At 38.7% G+C, this 17,361-nt stretch overlaps 1 protein-coding gene across 1 annotated transcript in view; it reads left to right on the forward strand.

The window, feature by feature from the left end:
• The first annotated feature begins 579 nt into the window (after nt 1–579).
• LPCAT2 (lysophosphatidylcholine acyltransferase 2) overlaps nt 580–17,361 on the forward strand; it is a 64,413-nt gene continuing 47,631 nt past the window's right edge. Inside the window, exons 1-4 of the mRNA XM_023637009.2 lie at nt 580–894; nt 11,517–11,656; nt 14,331–14,548; nt 15,843–15,955. Coding sequence (XP_023492777.1) covers nt 724–894; nt 11,517–11,656; nt 14,331–14,548; nt 15,843–15,955 — 642 coding nt within the window. The 5' untranslated portion in view covers nt 580–723. The remainder of the gene's footprint in view (nt 895–11,516; nt 11,657–14,330; nt 14,549–15,842; nt 15,956–17,361) is intronic.

Below are 17,361 nucleotides of genomic sequence, written 5' to 3' on the forward strand. Positions count from 1 at the left end.
TTTAGGGGCCCGGTTCCTCATCTAGGAAGGAGGGCAATAGCTGTTTTTGCCTTTTTCTAGTAATACCTGAATTTCCCTTTGGAGAACCATCTCCCCACTGTCAATCCATGTTGTGAGCTAAACAGATTTCACTCCTGGTATCAATTTCAGCTGTAAGTGATAAACATCCAACTCAAACTGGTTTGAGCAAAAACAAAACATACGCCAGAAATCAAACACATAAAACAAAACCCACCCCGGATATATTAACTCACTTTAATGGAACAGCCTAGGGATTGCTCCTGGAGTTGCTGGATTCAGGTTCTGTTTATCCAAGTTCTGTTTATCCACGTTTTACAGAAGGGGGCAACTGAGGCTCACGGAGACAGTGATGTGGCCAACGTCACTGAGCCAGTAAAAGAGATTGGTAGTCCTGGTCGGCCTGACCCTCAGGCCGAGACTCTGCCTAAACTCTCACTGGGGGGGCGTTGCTCTGTAGCAAAGACATTCGCTTCCAAGGGGCGGAGCTATGTTGCCAAAGAGGAAGAGCCGCATACCTAAAAGGGTGGGGCCAGCGCTCAGGGGGTGGGGCCAGGGCCTGGGTTCCGAGCCGGAGGGGCGGGGCGAGACCCGGCTCTTTAGGTAACTCCGGCGCCTGCGCAGCGGCGCCTCTGCCTGGGTTCCCGGGCAGCTCCCGCTCGCGCCTGCCGCTAGCTCTGCGTTGGTCCAACGCCCGGCTTGGCCATGAGCAGGTGCGCAGAGGCGGCGGCGGTGGCCGCCACGGTGCCAGGCGCGGGCGTCGGCAACGCGGGGCTGCGGCGGCTCATGGTGCCCCGCCAGGCGTCCTTCTTCCCGCCGCCCGTGCCCAACCCCTTTGTGCAGCAGACGCGGATGGGCACGGCCAGGCGCATCCAGGTGAGGCGCGTGGGTCTGGGAGCGGAGCCAGATCCAGGTGAGGATCGTGGGTGTGAGAGAGGGGACGGATCCAGCTGAGGGGCGTGGGTCTGAGAGAGGGGACGGATCCAGCTGAGGGGCGTGGGTCTGAGAGAGGAGGCAGATCCAGGTGAGGGGCGTGGGTCTGAGAGAGGGGACGGATCCAGGTGAGGGGCGTGGGTCTGAGAGAGGAGGCGGATCCAGGAGAGGGGCGTGGGTCTGAGAGAGGAGGCAGATCCAGGAGAGGGGCGTGGGTCTGAGAGAGGAGGCAGATCCAGGAGAGGGGCGTGGGTCTGAGAGAGGAGGCAGATCCAGGAGAGGGGCGTGGGTCTGAGAGAGGAGGCACATCCAGGTGAGGCGCGTGGGTCTGGGAGCGGAGGCAGATCCAGGAGAGGGGCGTGGGTCTAACAGGGGAGGCAGATCCAGGTGAGGTGCGTGGGTCTAACAGGTGAGGCAGATCCAGGAGAGGCACATGAGTCTCACGATGGAAGCAGATCCAGTTGAGGAGCATGGGTCTGAGGAGGCAGATCCAGGGGAGGTGTGTGGGTCTGACAGAGGAGGTGGTCTGAGGGGGGCGTGAGTCTGGGAAGCAAAGGCTCTGAGGAAGGAAATGTAGATCTGAGAGGGGGGGCTCTTTTGAAGGGGCCCTGAGTCTGCAAGGGGCGCAGATGTGGGTCTGAGAGTTGAGGGCACGTGGAGGATGGTCTGAGGGTGTGTGTGAGAAGAAAAGTTGCAAAGAACATGTGGGTCTGAGAGGCGGGTCCTAATCTGGAGGGGGCTGAGCAGGCCAGTGGCAGAGGAAACATTCCCTGCTGAGAAGGGGAGTAAACGCATGAGAAGAATTTCCACTCGAGTCTCTGAGAGAACAGTGGAAGACCCATCTGCCACAGGAGAGTGGGTTTGGGAAGTCTTTTCTTAAGGAGTCAGTCTGGGATGAGAAAAGTAAGGGAGAAGGCAGAGAGCCCAGGTCTGGAATTAGAACAAGTCAGGCTGGGTTGATCTAGCTAAGCAGGGGCATCAAGGGGAGGAAACCGGAATCCGGGAAAAGGGATAATGTGGGTCAACTTAAGGTGTTTAACAGTTTTTGGTCCTGAATCAGTCTTCACCCAAACACTTCTCCTGGATTCAAGGAAGAGAGGTAGCCCAGACTTTCTTCCATTCTTCAAAATGGCTATCTGCAAAAAGGAAGTTTCTTTTCCTTTCCCTTTTCTTGTAAAGTGCTGCTTTTACCATTAGCAGTTACGTTCGTGTTTTGGACTTCCTCTTTGTGAAGTTAGTGATCAAAGAACAAGATAGACTATGCAGGCTGTGTGTGTCCTGTGTGCTCTGCATGCAAAGATGGTTTTGATGTTTTCCTGTCCATCTCACACATTTCTTTACTTTGGATTTGAAATAGTGTAATTTTTGCACAGGCTACATGTGTGTACTGAGACCATTGTCCTCTACAGTGGAGGCAGGTTAAGTGCTCGGCTAGGCAGTGTGGGGTGGTGGTTAGGGTCGTGGTAGTTGCATGTCCGGTTGAAGAAGGGTGTGAGAGAGGAAGAAGATAATGAATGTGGTAATACCTCTTTGTAAAGAAACGAGTGTTTAAAAATTTGATCTTCAGGTCTTTAAGTGGATAGATACTCCCTTTATATCTTAAAACTTCTGAAACACTTCTAAATACATTATCATCCAAGATTAATTTTCATCTGACTTAGTCCAATCAGTCATACTTAAATGAAAGTATGTCTATCAATTTGGCTTTGTATTTTGGAGGAAGGATTAAAGTGGCATATTTATAAGTATTGGACCTAGAGTAAATTAAGGTTTTTTGTAGTATGGCCATTATTGTTTAGAGAGCACTTCCAAATAGCTCTTTAAGAGCTGTGTGTTAACGGAAAGACCACTAGTCTTAGTCAGAGCACCTGCTCAGGCCCTGTTGTTTGTTACTTGTATGACTTTAGCCAAGTCATTCAACCTCTCTGAACTTGACTTTCCTCATCTATTAAGTTGGAATAATAATACATCGAAGAGTTAAAAGTAAGTGAGATAATAGGTGAAAGAATCTGGTATTGTTTGCTGATCTTATATTAATAGTTACCATGTACTATTTTTTGTCTACAAATTGTATACTGTAGTTAAAAATTCCTACTAGGATTGAATGGAATTGCATATAGTGCGGTTATTCTTTAAAAAATTAAAAATCTATATAGATCAGAAATACCAAAGGGATTTCAGTGGCTTCAATGGTCTGAGTAAGGGGAAGATTTAAATAGATATGATTGAAAAACAATGTTGTCTATATTATCCAGTTTAAATGATGGATATACTTTCATTTAAGTGTGACTTAATATGATTAATTCAGACTAAATTTAATCTTGAATGATGATCAGTGTCTTGTTTAAGGACTCTTGTCACTTTTGCACCTCATTATAGGGCTTAGCTTTGCACCTCCCCTCCTCTTCTTGACTAAGGGTCTGCTACTTAGTGGTGTGGAAAGTAATGGCCTAGGTTTCATGTTCTCAATAGAATATGGAATTGAAATGTTTGGTTGTAATTGTAGGATCATTTACCATACCAAAAATATTTGTTGAATGCCTGCTATGAGCCAGGCACAATGCCATTCTCTGGAGGTATAGCAGTGAACAAGAGAAATAAAGACCTCGCCTATCTAAGCTGATATTTCACTGAAAAAGTTAGCCAAATTCAAAAATATATAATTCCGTGTTTTAATAAGTGCTATGAGTGAAATCCAGAGAAGAGGGTAATCCTGATAGAGTGTTAAAAGAAGCCCCCCCTATAGAGATGACATATTATCAAATGGAAATACGATGGAGAATCCTCTTAAGTTATCAAAGAGTTACTCAGAATTAGTTTATTAAGTACTATTAGTTGTTGCAAATCTGGAAATGGCACAGAAAAAAAGAGTTGCCTGATATTTGACAACTTATTTAATTAAAATCCATAGAAGCTGCTCATTGTGAATATGAGTAAATCTTATAGGAATGTGTTATAGCCTAATTTCAACTCTCTCTTCAAGGTCTATGCCATGGTCGTTTCTTGCAGTCAGGATTATTTTTTGGTGATTTGCAAAGCTATCTTTATTTGACTCTCCTTGGAGCTCACCACTGCAAATGGTCTTTTCTCCAGTGGTCTTTGTCAAAAACAATCAGAGGCAAATGCCTAACATCACAGCTGTCTGAGGCAGTGAATAGTGACTGGAGCAAACAGTAAGCTAACCAAAAAGCTTACAAGAAAAATCTAGGGAATGAGATGTCCATAGGGGACTTTGGAAAACTTTGAAATATTCTTGGGAATCTAGAAGGCCATCCAAATGCATAGGCCTGTGTGCATGCCCATGGCTACACACATGCCCTGAAAAGACCCAAAGATACCCTAAGCTCTCACCTCTGGCCAACCTTTAGGCTCTGTTCAAACAGGAAGTAAAAGCTAACACAGAGTTGGGAACTTCCACCTGGCTGTGTTGAAGGTCCACCCCAACATGTGCACAGAGACCCTTTGCAAACACTGGGAAACTTATTGGCTCCGTGAACTTAAGGAAATCTCTATCTAATCATTACCTAACTACTAAGCTATCTGATCAGAGATTTCAGTAGCCACACAGGACAAACAATACAGACTTTACGGAATTAGTTCATAAAAGTCACTAAACAAACAAATAGCAACAACAAACAGCCTGATTTTCAGTTTCTGTGTTATATTCTTTAAAATGTTCAATTTTCAACAAAAAATTGCAGGATATGCAAAGAGCAATAAAAATATCCCATATATAGGGAAAAAAGGAGTCAATACAAACTATTACTGAGGATGCCTGGATGTTGTACCTGCTAGCCAAAGACTTTAAATATGTTTAAATAACTGAAGGAGACTATGTCTAATGAACCAAAGGAAAATATGAGACAGTGTGCCACCAAATGGAGAATATCAATAGAGATAGAAATTATAAAAAAAGAACCAAAGAGAAAGTGTGGAGTTGAAAAGTAGAATAGCTGAATTGAAAAATTCACCATAGGGGCTCAATAGCAGACTCGAGCAAACAGAAGAAAGAATCAGTAAACTTAAAGATAGGTCAATTGAGATTATTTAGTCTGAGGAACAGAAAGAAAAAAGGATGAAGAGAAATAAACAGAGCCTCAGAGGCCTGTAGAACACTGTTAAGTGTACCAACATAAGCATAATGGGAATCTTGGAAGGAGAAGGGAGAGAAAGAGACAGAAAGAATATTTGAAGAAAACTTCAAACTTTTGGCTGAAAACTTGCCAATTTGATGAAAAACGTTAATCTGCATATCCAAGAAGCTCAACGAATCCAAGTAGAATAAATTCAAAGATATCTACACCTAGACATGTCATAATCATTATTGAAAACCAAAGAGAAAGAATCTTGAAAGCAGGAAGAGAAACAATTCATCATACAAGGAATCCTCAATAAGATTAATGTCTGATTGTTCATCAGGAACCAGAGAGGCCACAAGGCAGAAGGATGACATATTCAAAGTGCTAAAAGTAGAGATTGCCAACCAAGAGTTGTATAGCCAGAAAAACTATCCTTCAAAGATGAAGGAGAAATTAACAAAAGCAGAGAATTTGTCACTGGCACACATGACCTGAAAGTGATACTAAGGGGAGTCCTTCAGGCTGAAATGAAAGGACACTAGTGAGTAACTCAAATTACATGAAGAAGTAGAATACTGGTAAAGGTAACTGCATGTATAAATATGAAAGAGAGTATACATATAAATTTTTATTTGTAAATCCTTTTGTCTTCTAACTGATCTTAAAGACAGCTACAGGAACCACCTCTGTGGCCAAGTGGTTAAATTCACATGCTCCACTTCAGTGGCCCAGGGTTTCGCCAGTTCAGATCCTGGGCATGGACATGGCGTGGCTCATCAAGCCATGCTGAGGCGGTGTCCCACACAGTGCAATCAGAAGGACCTACAACTAGAATATACAACTATGTACTGGGGGGCTTTGGGGAGAAGAAGAAGAAGAAAAAAAAGAGATTGGCAACAGAGGTTAGCTCAGGTGCCAATCTTTAGAATAAAAAGACGAGTACATAAAGCAATAATTATAAGTCTCTGTTGATGGACATATAATATATAAAGATGTAATTTATATGACAATAATGGCAAACAGGAGTAGGGAGGGAATGGAGCTATAGGAGCACAATTTTTCTGTACTATTACAATTAAATTGATATTAATCCAAACTGGATTATTATAAGTGAAGATGGGAACACTTAGGGCAACCGCTAAGAAAATAAATTTTAAAATATAGTAAAAGAAATGATAAGGAAATTAAAATGGTATACTAGGTAATATATATTTAACATAAAAGAATGTGGCAATGAAGAAATAGAGAAATGAAAAAGACAAGCTATACAGAAAGGAAATAGCAAAAAAACACATATAAATCTTACCTTATCAGCAATCACATTAAGTATAAATGGATTAAACTAATTAAAAGGCAGAGATTGGCAGAATGGCTAAAAATACGTAATCCAATTATATGCTGTCTAAAAAAGACCTCAGATTCAAATACCCAACTAGGTTGAAAGTAAAAGGAAGGATAAGGATATGCCATACAAACAGTAACCAAGAGAGAACTGGAGGGGCTATATTAATATTAAATGAAATAGACTTTAAGACTGAAATTGGGGGCCAGCCCTGTGGCCAAGTGGTTAAGTTCGCACGCTCTGCTTTGGCAGCCCAGGGTTTCACCGGTTCAGATCCTGGGTGCAGACATGGCACCACTCAGCAGGCCATGTTGAGGCAGCGTCCCACATGCCACAACCAGAAGGACCCACAACTAAAAAATATACAACTGTGTACTAGGGGGATTTGAAGAGAAAAAGCAAGACAAAAAAAGATTTAAAAAAAGACTGAAATTGTTGCTAGAGATAAAGGAGGACATTTTATAATGATAAAAGGGTTGATTCATCAAGAAGATATAGCAATTATAACCATATGTGTACCTAACACCAAAGCCCCAAATACACAAAGCAAAACTGACAGACGGAAGGAAGAAATAGACAATTCAACAATAGTAGTTAGAGACATCAATTCCCCACTTTCAGTAGTGGTAGAACAGTGAAGCAGAATATCAACAAGGAAATAGAAGCTTGAAAAACGTTATAACCTACCATACGCAGCAGATGTAAATGAAACAGTTCACCCAAAAACAGCAGAAAACACATTCTTCTCAAGTACTCACATAACATTCTCCAAGATAGGCAATTATATTAGGCCATAGAGCAAGTCTCAATAAATGTAGACAGATTGCAGTAATACACAGTATGCTCTTCAACCACAATGGGTTGAAATTAGCAGTCAGTAACAGAAGAAACTTCACAAATATGTGGAAATTAAATCACACACTCCTAAATAACCAGGGGTTCGAAGCAGAAATCATAAGAAAAATTAGTAAATACTTTGAGATAAATGAAAATGAAGACACAACATACAAAGATATATGTGGCTAGCATTACCTGATACTAAAACCTGAAAAAGATAATATAATAAAAGGAAATTGTAGACCAATTTCCTTCACAATCACAGATATAAGAACCCTTAGCAAAATATCAACAGGTCCAATACAGCCATATGTGGAAAGGATAATATATCCTGTCCAAATTTGGTTAATCCCAGGAATACAAGGTTGGTTTAACATACAAAAAGTTCTATTTCAGTATAATTCATATTAGCAGAACATACAATAAGCATACAATCATTTTAGTAGATGTAGAAATTTTGTTAACTCATTTGACAAAATTCAACATCCGTTAATGTTTTAAAAAAAAAAATCTCAGTAAAATAGGAATGAAAGGGAGCTCTCTCAGTGTAATAAAGGGCATCTATGAAACACCTACAGCTAACATCATGATACTGAAATATAGAAACTGTTCCCCCAAAGGTTGGGAACAAGAGAAATATCTTGTTCACAGCTTGTATTCTACTTTGTACCAGGGGTCCTAGCCGGTGCAATGAGTTAAGAAAAAGAAATAAAAGACATACAGGTTAGAGAGGAAAAAGTATAACTGTCTTTATTCACAGATGACATGCTTGTATATGTAGAACATAATGCAATCTAAGGAATCTGCAAAACAGCTACTTACTAGATCTAATAAGTGAACTTGGCTAGGTAGTGGGACACAAGGTTAAGATTTAAAATCAATTTTATGTCTATATACTGGCAGCAAGCAATTGCAAAGTGAAATTAAGTAATCTCCTTTACAATAGCAATAAAATAACATTAAACACTTAGGAATATATTTAACCAAAAACATGTAAGACCACTACACTGAGAACAACCAAATGCTGTTGTGAGAAATTAATGGAGATTTACATTAATGGAGAGATACAACATGTTTATAAGTTGAAAGAATCAATAATGTTAAGATAATTCCTCCCAAATTGATCTGTAGATTCATTGAAATTCCCATAAAAATTCCTACAGGTTTGCTTTGTGTGTGGAAACTGGAAAAGTAGTTCAGAAATTTATGTGGAAATGCAAAGGATCTAGATTAGTCCAAAAAAGTTTGAAGAAAAAAAGTTGCAGGACACATAGTACTTGATTTCAAGACTTAATACAAGCTACAGCAGTTAAGAGACTAGGGTATCGACAGAAGGATAGATGACTAGATCAGTGGAACAGAATGGGGAGCCCACACATAAATGTTTGACTGACTTTTGACAAAGTTGCCAAGAAAATTCACTGGGGAATGTCAAGTCTTTTCAACAAATGGTGCTGAAACAACTCGATAAATCTATGGATAAAAATGAACCTTGATCCCTACTGCATACCACACACACAAAGTAATTTAAGAGGGATTATAGATAGAAACATTAAAAACTGAAACCATACAGCTTCTAGAAGAAGGAAATATTAAATACCTTCATGACCTTGAGGAAGGTAAAGATTTCTTAGAAAGGACACAGAAAACTAAACATAAAATAAAAATTGACAGATTAGTCTTCATCAGAATTAAATTCTTCTCATCCAAAGATACCATTAAGAAAATGAAAAGGCAAGCCATGGAATGGAAGAAAGTGTTTTCAATACATATACTGACAAAGGGCTTCTATATAGAACATATAAAGAAATCCTACAAATTGATAAGAAACAGACTAACAACCCAATAAAAAGGGATCAAAGACTTGAACAGATACTTAACGTAAGGAGTTAAAAGAATGACCAATAAGCACCCGGAAGATGTGCCCAAGATAATTGTTCATCAAGGAAATGTCAATTAAAGCTACAACGAGATAGCATTTTACAACCAGTTGCATGGCTACAGAGACTGACAACGTCGACTGTTGGTGAGTGTGTGGAGCAGTGGGAACTTTCACACTTTGTTGGTGAAGACATAAAATGGTACAACCACTTTGGAAAATGTTAGAAACGAAAAATCCAGCAAAGATGCTCCCAATTCATAGACATTTAATGGAATTAGTTAGAAGCAGTTTGAAGTTTCTTACAAAGTTAAGCATACCCTAACCTAACATATTCACTTCCAAGGAAATGAAAATGTGTGTCCACACAGAGACTTGAACATTAATGTTCACAGGAGCTATGTTCATAATGGCTAAGAGCTTATAATAGGACTAATGTCCATGAACGGGTGAATGGTTAAATGAATTGTGACACAGTCATACAGTGGAATAATACTCTGCAGTTAAAAAGACTTTACTACTGATACATCCAACAACATGGTTCAATCTCAAACATATTGAGTGAAAGAAGCCAGACATAAAAGAACATATACTGTGTGATTTCATTTATATGACAATCTAGAGCAGGCAAATCTATGGTGAGAGAAAGCCCATCAGTAGTTGCCAAGGGCCAGGGAGGGTGTGTTGACTGCAGAGAGGCACGAGGGAACCTTTTTGGGTGATGGAAATGTTCTATATCTTGATTGTGGTGGTGTTTGCAGAGTGGTGGTGTTTGAAAAACTCATAATTTATGTACACTTAAAATAGGTGCATCTTATTTTATGTAAATTATGCCTTAATGAAGTTGATTTTTTAAAAATACTGCCAAGACCAAACTTTGTCATGGATGTACAATGACTGAAATTCTCAGACATACACTTTAAAATGATACTTTGGAAAACTCTTTGGCAGTTTCTTATAAACTACATCTAGGACCCAGCAATTCCACTTCTAGGTATTTACCTAAGAGAAATGAAAACAAATATCCACGAAAAGGCTTCTACAAGGATGTCCGTAGTGGCTTTTTTGTAATAGCCCACAACTGGGGCCTATGTTCAGCAACAGGATAATAGATAAGCAAATTGTCATATAGTCCCCCAGCAGAATAATACTCTGCAATCAAAAAGAATGAATTACTGATCTATAAAACAACATAGTTGAATTTCAGAAACATTATGTTAAGTGGAAGAAGATAGATACAGAAGAATGCGTAAGGTATGATTCCATTTAAATGATGTTCAAGAACAGACAAAACTAACCTATGGTGATAGAAATTCAGCCTTGGTTGCCCAAGAGGGTAAGGACTGACTGGAAGAGGCACAAGGCAGCTTTCTGGGTGGTAGAAGTTTTCTGTATCTTGATTGGAGTGGTGGTTACAAGAATATACATTCATGAAAACTTGTTGAATTATACATTTAAAATTTATACATTTCCTTGTATGTAATTTTTACTTCAAACACACACACCTGCACACAAATAATTTAACAGATTAAATTATATCTGTCAATAATTTGACAGATAAGTAGAATGTTTCTGGTGTTTCTCCTAAATTATTTGATGTGCTCAGATTCATATTAAGGGCCAGTAAAGACAGAAGAAAGACAGCACTGTTTGAGTAGTGTAATTGGCCAATAGAGAAAAAAAGATAATTTGATGTACATAAGGACAGCTAATTTCACTTAAAAGCCACTTAGTAACTGTGTGATCTTATGCAGTTTAACTTAACTCTGTGCCATGCACTTTGTTGTATGTAATAAAACTTAAGGCTGTAAGAATCAAATAAGTTACTATGTACCAAGTGCTTAGATTGCCTTGTACATAGTAAGCATTCACATATTATTTGCTATTCTTATTTACTTAGTTTTCATTCTTATTCTTACTTTTTTATTATTTTTATTTTTTCCTCCCCCATAAAGGACAGGCAGGTAAATAAAATGATGCATTTACTTCTTCACACTCTAATGCCGTTATTAACACCCTCCTTCAATTTATAGCTCTCCAAAAGCTATTTGCCCCTCTTACTTTGCCAGCTTCTGCTTGTCTTTCAAGACTGTTCAGCTTCAACTCTTCCCGGAAGCTTATGCCTGACTGCTGCGTCAGACATACTTTTCTTTATCCCCCAGCATCCTCTATTCACTTTCATTGGTCAAGTTGTCTTGTAGTACTTGGTTTTCTTCAGTTTCTTTTGCTACATAGTAGACTTTATGAGGCCAGATACAAAGTCTTACTTTTCATTGTGCTCAGATCCTTGTCTGGTACAGGGTAATCCTCAGTTATCCTGGAGTGAGCGCATGAGTACCATAAAACTTTCCTCTTGCATGTTTCTGTTTGATAGCCACAGCATTAAAATAATGTCGCTTCATCTATTTTTATCAACTTTGACTTTCAGATTTTCTTTCTTGGAATTATCCTGCTTCCAATTCGTGCCTTATTGGTTGCATTAATTTTATTACTGGCATGGCCATTTGCTGCGATTTCAACAGCATGCTGTCCTGAAAAGCTGACCCACCCAGTAACTGGTTGGAGGAGGTAAGAAATAGTTATGTCTAAATATTAGGTAAATCGAGTTAAAGAAGAGTCTATCATAGTTTAGTCAGTGATCAGTAGTTTTATCTAACTGCTACCCATTCAATTTGAATCATTTATTTTTCTCAGGTGAAACTCTTCTTAATTTATCTTATGTAGAAATTACTGCCCAAGCACAGTATGATTGAAATTATAATTTCCTAATATCAAAATATTTTGTTTTCTGAGTTATTGCCAAAAAGTGGTAGATCCCTGGTTCTGAAAGACTCAATTAGTGTACCTGAAACCAGTACAGCTGAAACATACCTGGCTTTCTTTTGTCCTTCCTCAGTTTTCACATTTGATTTTGTCCCCCTATAATAGCTACATATTTTCTGCAGTGGTGTAATTAATTGGATCAATTATATAGTGATTATTAATAAAAGTTTAATTATTATTATAGCCTAGCTTTTTTTTTCTTTTTTGGTAAGGAAGATTGTCCCTGAGCTAAGATCTGTGCTAATCTTCCTCTATTTTGTATGTGGGACACCGCCACAGCATGGCTCGATGAGCAGTGTGTGGGTCTACACCCAGGATCTGAACCCACGAACCCTGGGCTGCCAAAACAGAGTTCACGAACATTAACCGCTACACCAGTGGGCTGGCCCCTAGCCCAGCTTTTTAAAATGTTAGCATTGAGGCAAAATGGAACTGCTTCTCAAGCTCTATCTAATTAGCATGGTATTAGAAAAGAGACTGATGGTGAATTAACAAAATTACTGGTAAAAGTTCATTCCTCTTTGGCAGAACCAAATTACCACCATCTGTGTGTCCTGAAAGTGTGAGCTCCTACTGTGGACTCCGTGGATTTCATAGGAATCCATCTGTGAAATCCATAGATGGGTTTTAGGGTACTGTTGAACTCTGAACTTGCACATGTTTTTTTTTCTACATAAGCATTTATTCCTTTCATCCAAACCTGAAATGAGAATATGTACTCCAAAAATTTTGAAAAACAATGTTCTAGAAACTTTTCAAGAAATATGCAGTTTGCTGTTCGATTCATGTTCTAGTAAGCAAATGTCAATATTAAACACAAGGCTGGTTTGAAGTGAAGCTGAATCTGATGCTGGTGATGACCCCCAGAGAACTAATGCCACCTCAATCCCTGAAAATCATGTTCCTTTGTTTTTTTAAAAAATAACATTCAAGGTTGCATGTTATTAAAAAAAAAAAAAAAAAAACTTCAAGGGCTGTTTTCATGACCCACCAATTCCTTTCAATTATTTCTTTGGTGTCTATTGTTAATGGGCTATGAAAACCTATGATGATGGAAGAAACAGTCTAAGAATCCAGAAAACAGATGTAACAACTGTTAGAAAAGAAAGTTCTGCTTTTGTTAATTAAGCCAGGATCTCTACCTCGTCTCAAATAGGTAACGTTGAAGTTATTATGCAGCACCAGACTTTTGGTCACTTTTTAGACATTTAAATAAAGGTGTTTATGGCCCTGAATTTGGGATACTTTGGAATGTAGTTGTTAGAAGCTACATCACTATAAATCAAAAGTAGGCGGTATGGAAATTCTGTGAAGGGGTGAGCTTTTTATTCTTACATAGAGATCTCAACTCTAAACTACAGGACAAGAAGGCGGGTGCGGTTATTTCCCTGTGCCCTCCGGAAAAGCGCTTTGGCTTTCTGTGTCTCACTTCTCCTTACTGTGAAGTAAATGTCAGGGGAACTTCCTCGGTAGTTAGTTGCTTAATAGCTCCTCCCTATATTGTGATAAGAATGTCGAGAGAATTAGATAGGAAGCCTATTTGTAAACTTCTCATTAGGTGTCTTATGGGAGATGTACGTATTTTATTTTTCATGAAAAGCTATATGCTTATTCATGTACTGAGATGTGCATCCCGTGTTTGCATTTCTACGAGTATGTTTTTGTTTCCCTTGATTGAGTTTATCAAGGACAGAGACTGGCTTTTACTTGTCCTGTGTGTCCAGCGCAGTTCCTGGCACAGTTTGATGAATGAGTTAATCCTTAATGATAGATTTCTTTTTAAAGAGTAAACGGTTAGGTTTCTGGAATTCAGTGCATCTCTGTTCTAAGAAGGCGAGTTAGCAAATTCACTTCTTAAGATTCTTGATGATATCTAAGAGCTGTAATGGTATAGATAACAAACCTTACTTTAAAAAAACTTTTTCCTCAAGTAAGTCGGAGAGAGTTTTAGCATGAGAGTTCTGAAAGTGTTTTGGGAGATAGTGCATCTTTGTTAAGTAAGTGGAGATTCCCAAGGTGACTTCTCTGAAGGGCATTACTCATTTGGGTTTCTCAGTGGGGGACATTCATTCTTGTCACTTTATAGTCACAGAATAATGGAGATATGTATTAGCCAGATGTCCCTGGGAAAATTACTTTACTTCTCTGTGCCTCAGTTTTCTCAGCCATAAAATGGGGGTAATCGTAAATAATACCTATTTCATAAAATTGGGCTGATGATTAAAGACATGAAGCACTCTAAGGTATTCAGAATAGTGTCTGGCAGCAAGAGCTGCATGTAAATGTTAGCTGTTTTTAGCTACATTTTAAAATAAAGTGTTCTGACATGTTTGTTTTGATATTGTGTTTTAGAGTGATGCCCTGCTGTTAGCTACAGTTAGCCAAGCTAATTAGGTCTTTTTTATATTTCTTTCCAAAGGAAAATTACCCAGCCGGTTTTGAAGTTCCTGGGTCGTGCCTTGTTCTTTTCAATGGGATTTATAGTTACTGTGAAAGGAAAGGTCGCAAATGCTGTGGAAGCCCCAATTTTTGTGGTTGCCCCTCACTCAACGTTCTTTGATGGGATTGCCTGTGTCATAGCTGGCTTACCGTCTATGGTGTCTCGAAATGAGAATGCACAGGCCCCTCTGGTTGGCAGTAAGTACTTGTAAGATAACATAGATAAAACATTTTCCTGCTCATGCTTTCAATTTAAAAAATCATGTATTTCATTGGTAGACTTTTAAAAAACTTTAAAATAAAACATTTCAAACATATTTCCTTTGTTTTAATGAGGCACCGTATTGAAAGAATGAATTTAATCAAAAAAGATTAGAGACTTCCCTATCTGTACCCTTATAATCTTTTTTCTTAAGTCTTACCTTCATCAGTGAACCGTCACCTCTTTCTAGTCAGATCAGTTTTCAAATACCAAACATACTTGGTTTTTCTTTAGAGAGAGAACTGAACCAAAGAATTTTCGAAAACGCAGGTTACATGCTATTTCATGAATTTCTCTTCAGGGTATTAGGCTGATAAACAAGCTAAGTCTTTTCTCCTAACTCTGTTTTCTTCGTTATTGCCCCCAAATCTCCATGAGGGACCAGTGTGTAACTCTTTGAAAATTATGATGTGGAAGAATAAGTGCTTCCTGCCATAAAAAATAATGAAGCAGGGGAAATGTTTTTCCCACCAGATCCTTTGGTCTGTCCCTAAGGTGTTAGTTTCCAGGTAACTGCTCTGTGTTGTCCCGGGGTTACTGCAAACATCCAGCGATGAGAGAGTGGGTGTGAAAGGCCTCATGCTGCCTTGGTGCTCTGCAGAAATAATAGGAGTTCTTGCAGCTTTGTCATTCAGCTGAGAAAGACACACTCTCTCTCTCTCTCTTTTTTTTTTCTGCGTAACCACTTTGCTTTGTGTAATATGGCATTTTCCTGAAAAGTAGTTAAGCACTAGATTTTTGGTGAATTGAGGTTGATTTTGCACATCCTAGGAAGTAACCTACTCACTAGACTGTTGTGCTAAAAATTTTAGTGAAATCAATATTAATTCCCGCTGCTTATGTGTACTGTGAATTCACATAATCAGTTTTCAGGATATTGCTAAAATAAAACAAGATATTCTGGTAGTATATTCCACAGGTTTAATGTCAATTGAGGAAGAAGACCCCGAGAGAGAAAATTGCCTTTGCTTCTTTTCGTATTCTTGCTGCTAACCTCTGTTAAATCAATGAAATCTTTCTAGGTGTAAATATCCACCTCTCCTTTTGAAACCGAAAGCTATGTTGTAGTAAAATTTGAATTGGAATTTTTTTTTTTTAAGTTGTCCTCTTTGATTTGCTAAATTTTAATTTGCCATAAAATTTGTTTCATGATTTATCCAGTATCATTACTGTGGTAGCTTTAGCCAAAAAGAAAAATGACTTGGGTGTGACTTTTCATTTGTTTTAAAGGACTGTTACGAGCTCTTCAACCAGTGCTGGTGTCCCGTGTTGATCCAGATTCTCGAAAGAACACAATAAATGAAATAATAAGGCGTGCCACTTCAGGAGGGGAATGGCCCCAGGTAAAAAGCAGTAGATGTTCATTTAAATATATTGAGAGTTTATTTATTTTACATTTGTAAATGTACTCATTTGGATCCACAGATAGCAATATGTGGGAACACTTATGCTAGATGCCTTTTGCATAATAGAAGCAGAAAAAATGAGTGAGTGTCAAGAAGTCCCCTTCCCATGAGATACTCCATGGACTTAAATGTATCATTCTTTTGTATTCTTCAAACCCTTGGAACCAACTTTTATTTTGTATCATGAAAAGTAATTCTCTACCTGTGCCTTCATTTGCCATTTTAAAGATGAGGTACTGAAGTGCAATATACTCGACAGTAGGGTGGGTTTATTGAAAAAGTGATTAAAACGTTATATCTTATCTGAAGTATGTTCAGATATGCTTTTTAGTTCGGGAGGTGTATCAGAATCATGTGTAGAACTCATCCAGCTTTACCATCTCACCACCCTTTCCCCTGAAATGCCTTTTGAAGATGAGGAAGGGGCAACTTTCATTGGATGGAGAAAGCCTCATGGGTGATTCTGATGTGTCCCTCTACCTGTGCCCAGGTGATGTCTAGCAGAACTAATGGTTTTGCAGTGACTTGGTCACCCATGATGATGTGTGATGTCAAAGCACCAAGAGCAGTATGACCAAGGGGTTTTGGAAACCAAAGCATATGAGGAATGATTTAAAAAGTAACTGGGAAGAAAGGACATTTGGAATAAGGGTTTGATTTCTCTCTTTGGATCCAAGTAATATATCTAGGACTGGGAGGGGAAAGTTCACAAATAGATAGATTTCACCTCATTTTACTCATCCTGAGGAACTTTCTGTCCAGAGGTAGAATGGTCTGATGTGGAATCCTTTTCTGGAATTTTCAGGCATTGGCTAAGCAGCCACTTGGGGGGGATATTGTAGAAAGAATTCAAGCATTAGAAATACTCGATGACTTTTAATGCCCCTTCTAGCTCTGAGATTTTAGGATTTACTCCCTATCCATTCCTTGTGAATAATGTAACTATGGAATTTCCACTGAATGATTTGTATTTGATACTGTATCTGATTGTGAAATCAACCCATTTTTTTAAATTCGGGAATGGAATTGCACCTATTCATAACTTTTATTTTACAGATAACTTCTTTTTATGGCAATTTAGCCTAATAATGCTTTCCCTCTCTGTTATGAAATACACTAAGTAAATACACACACTAACTACAGTGAGTGTAGGAGTTTTCTTACTTTATTTTATATACTTAGCAATTTCCTCATTGCTAAAGCCTAAAAGCTGCAGAAAATCAAGCTGCTGTTTTATTCACTTACTGGGGAAGCTAACTCTCCTGCAGTCCTTCATAGGAAAAACATGAAGGAGTATGTTAAAAGCTAAAAACGCTTCCTCAAAAAAAATTAAATTGTATTCC

The sequence above is a fragment of the Equus caballus genome, chromosome 3 (assembly GCF_041296265.1).
Source record: "Equus caballus isolate H_3958 breed thoroughbred chromosome 3, TB-T2T, whole genome shotgun sequence".
NCBI classification, from domain to species: Eukaryota; Metazoa; Chordata; class Mammalia; order Perissodactyla; family Equidae; genus Equus; species Equus caballus.